This window comes from Salminus brasiliensis, chromosome 10 (genome assembly GCF_030463535.1).
Source record: "Salminus brasiliensis chromosome 10, fSalBra1.hap2, whole genome shotgun sequence".
In the NCBI taxonomy this organism is placed as follows: domain Eukaryota; kingdom Metazoa; phylum Chordata; class Actinopteri; order Characiformes; family Bryconidae; genus Salminus; species Salminus brasiliensis.
Genome location: NC_132887.1, coordinates 36132949 through 36144877, shown reverse-complemented (window position 1 = coordinate 36144877; position 11929 = coordinate 36132949). Strand labels below are relative to the sequence as shown.

At 43.2% G+C, this 11929-nt stretch overlaps 1 protein-coding gene across 1 annotated transcript; it reads right to left on the bottom strand.

The window, feature by feature from the left end:
* Positions 1-916: 916 nt before the first annotated feature.
* Positions 917-10845, bottom strand: LOC140564859 (multiple inositol polyphosphate phosphatase 1-like). The gene is made up of 5 exons (XM_072690532.1): positions 10266-10845; positions 9735-9929; positions 8202-8299; positions 6714-6844; positions 917-1594 (listed from the first exon to the last, which is right to left on the bottom strand). Exons 1-5 carry the CDS (start codon positions 10843-10845, stop codon positions 1240-1242), a joined length of 1359 nt encoding a protein of 452 aa, XP_072546633.1. The 3' UTR covers positions 917-1239.
* Positions 10846-11929: the final 1084 nt, after the last annotated feature.

Sequence of the window (11929 nt, the reverse complement as noted above, 5' to 3'; positions counted from 1 at the left end):
CAGCCAGTACATAGCAGACCACGCTGATACTTGGTCCGTTTACAGTTTTACAGTGCAGTGTTTGGTACCTGATGTTGTTCCTGACGTATTGTGGTCAGCTGGCCTTTACGATCTTTGCTCGCTAGCTCTAGGTCAGTGTGACCTAGTCTTTCCAGGTGGTACCTTCACCTAATTTAGCTGTTTAGTTGAGATAATTTCATCTTATCGTAATTGGACTGTCACCTAAATGCAATGGTTCACTGTGATTACTTTATGGTTTCCTGTCCTTTGCTAAGCTTAAGAGAATTGCCTGCTCACTTTATCGGTCAGTTTGCAGCTCACTAATTGGTCACTAACGTTGGCCAATTCATGGTCACATTTTCCCATTTTCCCAATTTGGTGCTGCCAAGGAGCTTCCACTAGCACTACCTATGCTCCCAACACCAGGAGGGTAAGGACTTAACGCATGTGTCCTCCCATACATGCGAAGCCAACGACCACCTCATTTTTGAACTGCTGTTGATGCGCCATTGCCAGGCAGCCGGCAGACTCGGAGGACAGCAGCGACACACCAGCTAACAGACACCTGTGCCGGCCAACATCAGTTGAAGGTAGGGAGCGCCATCTACCCACCTGGAGTACGGCCAATTGTGCCGTCTTGGACTCTGGAAGCTGATGCCAAGCGGGATCCACTGAGCCACTCTGAGCTCTCTACTCTTAGTTCGAAGCCATTGGTCCAGATCTTTCCAGGTTCTGTGGACCCCATGTACTTCTTATTCCTTATGCCACATACCACACCTGACTCAACTTGAAATGTGCAAAACTAAACGATTTATCTCAAATGGGTAACTTTACAACTTTCAGTGGACGCCGATGAAGATTTTAGGCATTTCTATTGGTGCATTCTTCATGAAATGTGGACACAATGTGAAGAATAATTGCTAAGCGATGTCAAAACACCAAATGGTTCAGTATGGGAGTCAATTCTCAATGTCAAACAAATTGGGACCATGGCAAAACCTTGATCAGGTCATCCCTAATGGTAGAACAGGACAAAACAGATAAGGGCACAGTGTCTCCCTGGGCCTAAAACCCACTAAAGCCGATACACTGACAAAAGTGAAGCAGTGAATTTCCTTGATTCAGCTCAATTATGGCCACACTGAAGTCAACTGAAAGAGTTTTGAGAAATTAAGTTGATGTGATCCATTTGATTTAACAGAATTAACGAAAATCACTGCATTCCTTTTATAGCTTTTTTTAGTCGTCCATTCTACAGATAGCTTCTTGGTTGCATCCCTGCAGATCAGCGTATAGTTTCCTGACATCCTCATACAGAGGCGAGAAGCCATCGAGGCCTGGCAGGGCCACCGGTTTCTCGTTCACCCGGACCTGCAGCCTAAAGCCATCGGGACAGTCATACAGCGCAGCCATCAGGTTAGCAGCATAGGGCATGTTCCGGCTGCAGCTGAAAACACGGTGGAGGTGTTCGATGAAGGTGTTGGCGGTGAGGCTGGTTTTGTCCTTAAAAAGGCCCAGGAGGGTCATGAAAGGCACCAGCGTTTCAGCATGGCCGACCTGCACGGCGACTGGCTCCGTCACGGGCTGACCAGACCTGAGAGAGAAGTTGAGAAAGAGACAGAAACTGATGGTTACAAGCTATCCTATCCTTCATCCTATCAATTGTGCAGCTTTTGACTGAATCACAGCAGTTTTATCGAGAGCCATACATGCCCATGCCATAACAGTGCCTCCACCATGGTTGACCTTGATGATGGTGCATGACTGATGCTCATGCAGATCATAACCCCTATCTTTCCTTCGCCATACTCAAATGAATCTTGGTTTTATGTGTCCAGAGAAGCTTGTTCCAGAACTGGGCAGGCTTTATACACTTTTATGTGTCCAAATGTTAGTGGACGCCCCTTCTAATGAATGCATTCAGCTACTTTAAAACAGATGTGCAAATGTGTACGCACAACTTGTCTAGTCCCTGTAGAAAAAGTACTGCCAACAGAGTGAGTCTTGGTTTTTCCTTACCACTGTTGTCCTTGGCTTATTTACCAGGGTGTTTATTTGCATGCATTGTTGTGCTTTTTTCTAACTACCAGCTTTGAACTACCAGGTCAATGAGGCCTACATGCCATGAATAGCAGGTAGAAGTTTACAAGAACTTGTAATGCTCAGATTTCTCATGTCTTTAGGTGGTAATATATGTTTTACTCCATGCGTTGCTTGGCCATCAGCAGCCGGAGCCTGAGAGAGCACAATTGGCCGTGCTCTGTTCAGGTTGGTAGATGGCGCTCTCTCTCTTCTTCACTCGTAAGCGATGCTGGCCGATGCTAGCGTGTTGGCTGCCTTTCCGTGCTGCATTGGCAGCTGTTCATAAAGAGACAGTGGCTTGCTTTGCAATAAGCTAAATTTTATATATATATATATATATATATATATATATATATATATATATATATTACTATTATGGATTTGTAATCAATTATAATGAGCCGGGCACAAATCTAGCAACTGCATAAACATAGGTAAAAGCTTCCAGCACAGTGACTTCGCACTTTACACCTAGCCCATCATGCACCGCCCTTTACTCCAAAATAACAGGTGGATGTGGGGGGTGTGTTCGTCAACCTCTGCTGGCTATCAAGCCAAATGTTACAGTAATGACTGTATGTGGTTATGTGTGCGTGCACGGACGAGTGGGTGGCGTAGGTCAAAGCACTTTTGCTCAAATACACATTAACCAGGCCTCATTTAATGCAGAGCAAACACTCCGTCATTGTCCGTTTTGGGGAGTGATAGTTCTCGAATGTGTGCTGAACACACACCTCCACCTACTCGTGTTTAAGGAACACAATGAAGCTTATTGCTCGGGACGGCTCATCAACTTGCTCATCAGTGTCGAAACAAAACAAACGAAACCCTACCTCTATCTTCTTGCGTACTCTTACACACACACACACACATGTATGACGCAAAAAAACAAAGGCCAAGCTGAAACGCACGTAGCCAGAAACCGGTGGACAGAGATGTCCGAGAGCTATGGTGTTTGTTCAGCTTTCTCTGAAATACTTCAGCATGAACTCTGTGTTTTGGGAGTCAGTGGCCTTAACCGAGCCCATATTTGCAGATGCAGCCGTTACACTAAACACATAAGCACACAGACACACAGCCAGGAAGAGAAGACTCTGTGAGGAACCCTATCAGCTATCAGGAGATTCCAGCAGAGCAGTTCCTGTTTAGACAGAGCGTGTCCCATGTGGTGGGGCGGGTGGTAAGGGGTGCAGGGTGGGTGTTGGTGGTTTTACAGTGAAGCTGATTACACTGAACATACAAGCAAACACTCCTGTGTCTCCAGTGAATCTTACATTTACATTTACATTTAAGGCATTTAGCAGATGCTCTTCTCCAGAGCGACTTACAAACATGCTTTGCTATTTACCCAAGAAAACCTCAGCTAGTTAGAATAGACTAATAGTTCAAAGATACCTCTAAGCTTTAGACAGTACTAAACACAAGTCAATAAGGTGACCATAGTACTCTATTCGCTATTCGTCCAAGTACTCTCGGAAGAGGTGGGTCTTCAGTCTGCGTTTGAAGACAGCGAGCGACTCCGCCGTTCGTACACCCAGGGGATGCTCGTTCCACCACTTCGGTGCCAGGACAGAAAAAAGCCTGGACGCTCGTCTTCCGCAGATTTTGAGGGATGGCAGGTCGAGACAAGCTCGTCCTGTAGACCCTGACTCTCGTTTTAGCCTTAGGTTGACGTTGATGTTGATGTCCAACAAGACAATAACCTTTCTAGCCAAGAACTGCTGCTACTGCTATGCTCGTGATGGACGTGTCATGCCATGGCAATATTGGGCCTTCACTGTAACAGAATGAGCTGCAACTTAGGTCAAATCCGTACATACATTCACTTAGACTATTCCTAGCATGCAAAAACCGGTTGAAAAGACGTGTCTGCATGATGTTGTTGGTATTTGGTTGAAAAAAAAAGTCAACAGTGAAACAGCGTCTTTTTCAAGTCATAAAAAGACGTCCCTTTATGCCTAAAAAACTTGCTGCATTAAACCTTGTGGACATTTACTGCGGTGGTCTTTTTCAACGGCAGCGATTACACTCAGAAAGACGCTTAATGTTTTCATTGGGTTATTTTCATGGCTGTATTAGGGCTACATGTCCTAATTTGACTTAAATTAGGACAAATAGGACAACTAAGTCCACCTTGGCTTAAATTTTGACCGAAACACAGTCCAATTTTTTAACGTTTCTTTTTTTGGGCTAAATAAAGTCCATGACGGGCCAAGCAGATGACATCTGGTGCTGGGTGGGTTAGTCCAGTAGTGCCGAAAATGAACAAGACATGCCAAGACCAAGGCCTCTTAACTTCCTGTTAGTGATCATGATTGACTACAGCTAGTAGCGTCACTGTGTCCACATAAACAGGCCTTATCTTTACAACAACAACAACAACAACAAAAAACATGTTAATTGTTGGCTGAAATCAACAGATGGTCAAAAAAAAAAAATATATATATATATATTGATAATTTGTCCCTTAGCAAATTGTACCTTGACCAGATGATTTTTGGAGCCATCAAAAGGCATCTGGCAGAATTGTGGTTGGATTTTTGACCTCTTTTCTTGGCCAAACTGGTAGAGTTCAATTACAACTGCTGTAATTTGCCAGTTTTCTGGCACGGACCTGACCTTTAAGCACGGTCATTTTAGAAGACCACTCCAAAAGCTTAATGTTAGCCTGCCTCTGTTGAAACCCCCGACTGTGTCCAGGTTTTAGCCGTCTAGCTGATGGTTTGAGGTTATGCTGAAGAACTTGGACTTTCCCATTGTACTGCATGCTTTCGATGGGGCCACAGAGAAGCCGCCAGCTGTAGTCAACCATGATCACTAACAGGAAGTTAAGAGGCTTAGGCCTTGAACAGCTTAACCCCTTAACGCAGAAAGGCTTATTACACACTAAGGCGTATTACTAGTATCTGTAGAAACTGGTGGGACTATTTTTTTGATAATAATAATAACACTTTCTTGCCCACTGGCGGCTCATAGACCTTTTAAGGGGTTAAAGTATGTATGAATAATTAAGATGCCTGGTGTTGATTTCAGAAACCACAAAAAGTGTCCAACTTGTGTACACATTGTTTTTTGTCCTCTATTAAACGTGTATGTTATAACTTATTCAGCCCCAGAAAAAGAACAGCACAAAGAAATCATTGAAAGCCCAATATTGACATGACACTCAGGCCCAAGATAAGTAAGTGTAAACTTCCATGAGTATGATTACTTACCGTTTGAAACGAGCTGTATGTGTGTGTTTATATGAGCAGACAAACATCAGCTTTTAAAACCTAAAACCTAAAATACACAAAATGGACACAAGTATTGGGACACCTGCTAATTCATAATTTTTTCTGATATCAAAGGAAATTAAAATAAAAAGATTTTATTCTGCTTTTGTTGGAGTAACTGTCTCTACTGTCCAGGGAAGAAGGCTTTGCTACCTCATCCTAACTCCTCAACTCATCCCAAAAGTATTGGATAGAGCACCATCCATCATCCATTCCAGAGGACATAGTTCCACTGCTCCACAGCTCACCCCATGCCCCTCTAGCCCACGCCTGGCATTAGGCAGCATGGTGCCAGTAGGTTCGTCTGTGTTGATCTGCTCCAGAGAGTCCTATTCTACTGGCAGTACTTCTTTACAAGGACTAGACAAGCTGTGTGTGTGCCTTTGCACATCCGTGTCAGCAGTGGGTGCAACTTTCAGTAGCTGGATGCATTCCTTTAAAGGGGTGTCCACATACTTTTATATATTAAGCAAAATGTACACAAGTTGTTGTGTGTGTGTTATACAACAAATGTTCAAATGTTTGTGGACACCCCGTCTAATGAATACGCTCAGGTACTTTCATTTGCACCCATTGCTGACACAGGTGTGCAAATGCACACAAACACACAGCTTGTCTAGTCGCTGTAGAGATGTACCGCCAGTAGAATAGTAGAAATGAGCCAGTTGGCACCATGTTGTCTAATGCCAGGCGTGGGCTAGAGGGGTATAAAGCCCCCCAGCATTGAGCTGTGGAGCAGTAGAAGAACTGTGCTCTCTGGAATGATGGTTTGTGCTCCATCCAGTACTTTTGGGATGAGTTGGTGGAGTTGGGGATGAGGTGAGGTCAGTAACGCTACTGTCGCTGAATGCAATCAAATCCTCACAGCAGTGCTCCTCCAAAATCTAGTAGAAAGCCTTCTTCTTCCCTGGACAGTAGAGACAGTTACTCCAACAAAAGCAGGATCAACTCTTTATAATACCCTTAAAACAATGAGCAGTAATAAGCAGGTGTCCCAATACTTTTTGCCCTTGTAAAAGCTGCGAGTACCAGGTTTTGCTGTACCTGCCAGCTTGTTTGTCTGGGCGTTGCTCTGCTTTCAGTATCCCTCTTCATCAGTCCCATGAGAAGTGACACTGCAGAAAGCTCAGGCAACAGCTCCCTTGTTCTCTCTCGGGAAGAGAGACAACTAAATGGCCTTTTGTGTCACGAGGCCTTCGGTGCCCGGTTTACGATTTAAGGCTTGGCAAACAACTGTAACGTGGACAGTAAGAGGGCTAACTGAATGCAGCTGAAATCACCTGCCTGAGTCTGTCCCTACACGTTTCACACAGACAGTAAAATATTAACAAACATAAGCTGTCCTGCAGCTCTTACTTCACTTGGTTGACTACAGTCTCGAGGCGGTTGAACAGGTTGTGGAAGAGAACGCAGCTGGACATGTAGTTGATTTTGTGGCCGTAACCCCTCTTCCAATACTGACTCAGGTCACCAGCGTAGTCCATCACCTGAAACGTGCGTTACAGGGTGAATTCACATTTAGAAGACTGTAATACAACCTGCAAATACTGTCAAATTGTCGCTGGCAAGCAAAAACCTTGAATATTCATTTTTGCCATTCTTGCCATAATGTGAATCTGGCAGTTGTTCTCTGCATTATACCATAGAAAACAGAAACGCTCCAAAATGTAATATAGTAAATATAGTAATATATGTAAATATAGGCTCCAGTCAGAGCTGTAATTAAAAAAATAAAAATTGCAGCCATGGCTTTTCCTACGTTTCCAAAGACCTGGGGCGTTTAAACTATGGGAGAAGCTGAAATTAGCACAAAACAAAAAAATATGGTTTAACTGGGCAAAAGTTTCGGTGGTATACCACAGCAGCACTACCTGCACATTAAAGCTGCCTGAGGAGAAACCACACAGGCGCTGGTCATGGAGGACGGACCGCCAGAAACGACCAAAAGCACCACAGCAGTTGTCTCTTTAGGCTCATTAGCTATAAGTTGGTAGAGTTGTTGTTCTTAGCTATTGTCTCTAATCGTCTACAGTCGTCTGCCTGCTGCTTTAGAGTTTCTAGTGAACAGGAGACTAGGAGAAAATGCTGTGGTTAGGATCTGGGCTTTTGCAGTGATTGATGGTGCCGGTAAGTGTGTTAGTGCACTTCTGGCTTGGCTGGATGTAAACTAGCTCTATATAATAATTTTTTTTCGGCCATTATATTAAGCATGTTTCTATGTGTGGAGGAATTGCCATAAATACACTAAATACTGATGACTGTAAGGCAGGAGCTCCCAGTTTAAACCTACAAGTTTACACTTTAATATACTTTTACACTAAAATATTATATAATATAAGTTTTTTTGCTGTGAAAATGCTCATTTAAACTTTTTACTACTATAACTACAACTAATTGACTACTAAAAATAGTTATTATTGGTAGCCCTGAATAGAAACAAAACCGTGGTTCAGAACTGGGCACTGGGCCTCGTTCACCAATAGCTTCCTAAAAAGTTTCTTCAATTTGTTCTTTAAAAAAGTCTGAACAAAAAGTCTCCCGCAGATTCATGATGCGTTTTAAAGCACAGCACTGTTCCCAGCTATTCTCTTATTATGATAAATCCCAATTAAGAAAACTGGTACACTGGTAACATCAGAATTTTCCATTACAAAAACATTTAAAAATGAATTTCTTCTTATGAACGGTTGGTGATACTCAGTAAATTTGCCAGTGTTAAATCAACACTGTTAGAGTTAAATGAACACTATGGGTGCTTGTAACAGTGTTGATTTAACACTGGCAAATTTACTGTGTATCCATTACACTCTCAAGGTCAATCTGAAGGCCCAAACCCCACCATACCTGTGCCTCTGCTCGATCAAATAGCTTGCACCAGGGGGAGTTCACTTGAAGGATGGAGAATTCATATGCACACAGGTAGTATGCCGCCACCACTGAGTCTAAACGTCAAGGACAAAAAAACAATACCAGTGAACTTCAATGCAGTCTTATATTAGATCCCTAATACTGTGGTTTTCCAATCCTGGACCTGGATTATCACCACTGTTGGTGATACCAATTTTTTCTTAGCTTAGAAACCAAATTTCCGAATGCTGCAATGGTTATTAAAGCTTAAACTAGCAGTACATTTGTTTTAGACCAGAAGGTGAAGAAAAAAGTGTCTATTTAAAGTAGTTGTCCACTTTCCAGAGCCATTTATCTGTCCCACTACCCTGCTTAGCTGAGGAAGGTGTTCTTTAGCAGAAATCTCCAGGACCAGGGTTAGGAAACACTGCACTCAACTAAACAACAATTTCAAGTGCTGATGAAAAACTGAACATCTGAATATCATATATATGAACAGCAGATCAATGAGAAATGAGCCGTTTCTAACAAACAGAACATTGTGAGAATCCAGTTGAGTCAAGAAACAAAGCTAAAATCAAGCAAACGCTTCCACCTAGTGTCCTACAAGCATATAGCATATGATGCTAGGCAATAGCACAGTGGTTCCCAACCCTGGTCCTGGATTTTTCTGCTCTAACATTGTTCACATCTTCAACTCAGGAAGGCTTGGAAGGCTTGAAAGTTAGCGGATTAGCTGGATCTGATGTATTGGGAGCAGGGGAAAGGGCCCAGGACCAGGGTTTGGAATCACTGCAGTAGCATATATGACAGAATACAGCAAAAAAGGACTGTAATTATGGGAATTAAGGGAACATGATGGCAATAACACTGACCCAGGGTCCAAAGTGCAAGCTTGAAAAAGTAAGTGAACCCTTGAATTCAATAACCTGTCAAATACCCCCACCAAACCTATAGCTGTTTCCTGTAGCTGCAAATGCGAGTTTGTATCATTCCTCCCTGCAAATGTGTTCATTAATATTTCTGGAATGTCTTCTGGAACTCTTTAGCTCATGCCACAGGATGCCAAATCCTCTCCTTTCTTTAGTTAGTTAACTTTTAGCAGGCTTTGGGTCATTGTCCTGCAGCATGACCCAACATTTCTTCAGCTTGAGGTCATGGAATGCTGCTCTTTTATTTCACTGTGAAATGATTGTATATACTTATGTCTTCTGAGATCTTCTGAAAGTTGTTTGCACCAAGACATGAACCATAGATCACTGTATTCAGTAATACAATTATGTACTTCTTGTACACGGTGTAGAGACTGACTAGGGCATCCAGGTAGTATACCCACAAATTAGGCCTAAGGTCAGTACTACTTCTATAGTTTTTGCTTAAGGCACTGATGGTCTTTAGGCTAAAGGCCTATCTGTGTCCAGTCCGTCAACCACAATTTTATATATATATATATATATATATATATATGTAATAGGTCAGGTTCTCAACCATAAGCCTATATGAAGGGACCATGATGGCAGTCACACTGACCCAGGGTAATATCGGCGTAGGGGATCTGCAGTTGGTCGGCCAGTTTCTGTTTAACGCTGTTCATCTCCGGGCCGTTTTCGAAGAGAGTGACCTGTTCCACGGCCTCTTTGTTGTTCACCACTGTCACCAACAGGCGTTCGCATGTCACAAAATAGCGCATCAGCGTGTCGTTCACTGTGAACTCCAGATGTGCATCTTGAAAAAGATAAAGCATGACTAAATGAAACTGAATGAAAGGCGTACGAAAACAATGGACACTTGTAAACACTCTTACATAGGATGGGTCGAACTGGGTTCCATCTGGACCGAAGCTCTGCGGAGTTTAGCTGCCTCATTAGGTACACACTTTTTATCCAGTTAGCAAGGTCTGAAGTTGTGATCCAGAAGGAACTCAGTTGGACGCTCCTGATCTAATGATAGTCCTGATAGGACTCCCTATGAATAGCCTCTAGACTTTGACCATAGTCAAAATATTATATATGTGACTTGATCTAATAAGGAGATGGTCCCAAAAGACCCTGGATACTTTACCTTGAATCCCAAAAAACTCCTTCAGGCCTTTTTGGAAAGCAAGGGTGCTGTTCACACATCTGGGTACCGAACTCGTGGTGAACTTGACCCGTTTGTCCAGAAGGTTTTCCTTGGTAAGGAGGGTGGGGAATGACTTGGCCAGTCTTTGGGCCAGATACCTTTGTTCCACTCTGCCTGTTGCCACAAGGTGCCCAGCCATCTCCTCCGTGTACCACATCTTCCACGCTTTGAGCTCTGGCAGATAACTCAAGCTGCCCTTGGCCTCCGACTTCACCAGGTTGTCAAAGATGCCAATCTTTTCAATGTTTCCAGCCGTTGGGAATCTGATGCCATGCCTGATGATGGCAGTGAGATGGACGGGGACGCAAGTAGGAGCAGGAGGCTTCACCGCAGAGAGGTTAATGGCGAGAACGTTCTCCTGCAAAATCAGGTTGACCTGTTTATAAATGGTTTTGGTGTTGAAAATGTCTGCGTTTTCCGGGATGTTTTGGTTAATGGCAGCGGCTTTAACACTGCACGAAGAGAAAAAGGCTAAAAAAACAAGAAAAATTAAACACGCTGGAAGATGTTCCTCAGCCATTTTGCCCACTTATTGGACGTTACCACAGATCTGAGCTTTCTGCCGTTCAAGAGAAGGTTGTAGTCGCGTGAAAGGTGTTTCACCTGTCTGTGCCCTTCAGCCGACAGTGCTTGGCCGAGCGATCCCTCCTTATTAATACTGTTTTCAAATGCCCTCAGTGACCTTGCCTCGCCACTGGACTTCAACCCCATTATTTTCTCTTATTTTCTTTAGGGTGGAGCGAAAATCAGAAGATTAGGAATGGTCTGGGTGTGTCATGATGTTGGAGAAACGTATAGTTAAGTAAACAGTTAACATCAACGAAAAAAGGACATGTAATATGAAAATGTAAAATTCAGTTAAGTGCCCTCCGCCATCTATTGTGCTAGAGTGTGACAAGGCCTAAGCCCACGCCTTCACAAACAGTTTAGCTTGTCAGAGCATGTCCAAAACAGCAGGTCTGATGAGGTATTTCCAGTATGCAGTGGTCAGTACCTTCCAAAAGTTCCCCAAGGAAGGGTCATGGGCGTCCAAGGCTCGTTGATTCTCGTAGGGAGTGAAGGCTAGCCAGTCTGGTCTGGTCTTTTCTTAAGCACATTCGGTTTACATCCAGAGGGCAGGCTCGAAAAAGTAAGTGAACCCTTGAATTCAATAACCTGTCAATCACCCCCACCAAAACTGTAGCTGCAAATGCGAGTTTGTATCATTCCTCCCTGCAAATGTGTTCATTAATATTTCCGGAATGTCTTCTGGAACTCTTCAGGTCATGCCACAGGATGCCAAATCCTCTCATTTCTTTAGTAAGTTAACTTGCATGCTTTGGGTCATTGTCCTGCAGCATGACCCAACATCTCTTCAGCCTGAGCTCATGGACTGCTGCTCTTTTATTTCACTGTAAAATGCTTGTATATACTTATGTTTTCTGAGATCTTCTGAAAGTTGTTTGCACCAAGACATGGTTCACACTAATCAGTCTTACTTGTCTTACATGAGAAGAACAGATCTGTCAGTATGCAGGTTTTATGTGGTTTTATTTAATGGGGAAAGCAATTCTAAAATCTACACTTCCAATCTCATCTAGAGCTGGGCAATATGACATGATATT

Bases quoted from the DNA above. Each gene is read 5' to 3' on its own strand.
- LOC140564859 (XM_072690532.1), bottom strand. From the start codon at position 10,845: ATGGCTGAGGAACATCTTCCAGCGTGTTTAATTTTTCTTGTTTTTTTA. The intron at 9,930-10,265 runs GTAAAGTATCCA...ATCTTTTTCAAG, and splicing joins GGAGTTTTTTGGGATTCAAG to ATGCACATCTGGAGTTCACA. The intron at 8,300-9,734 runs GTCAGTGTGACT...CTTGACGTTTAG, and splicing joins CTACGCCGATATTACCCTGG to ACTCAGTGGTGGCGGCATAC.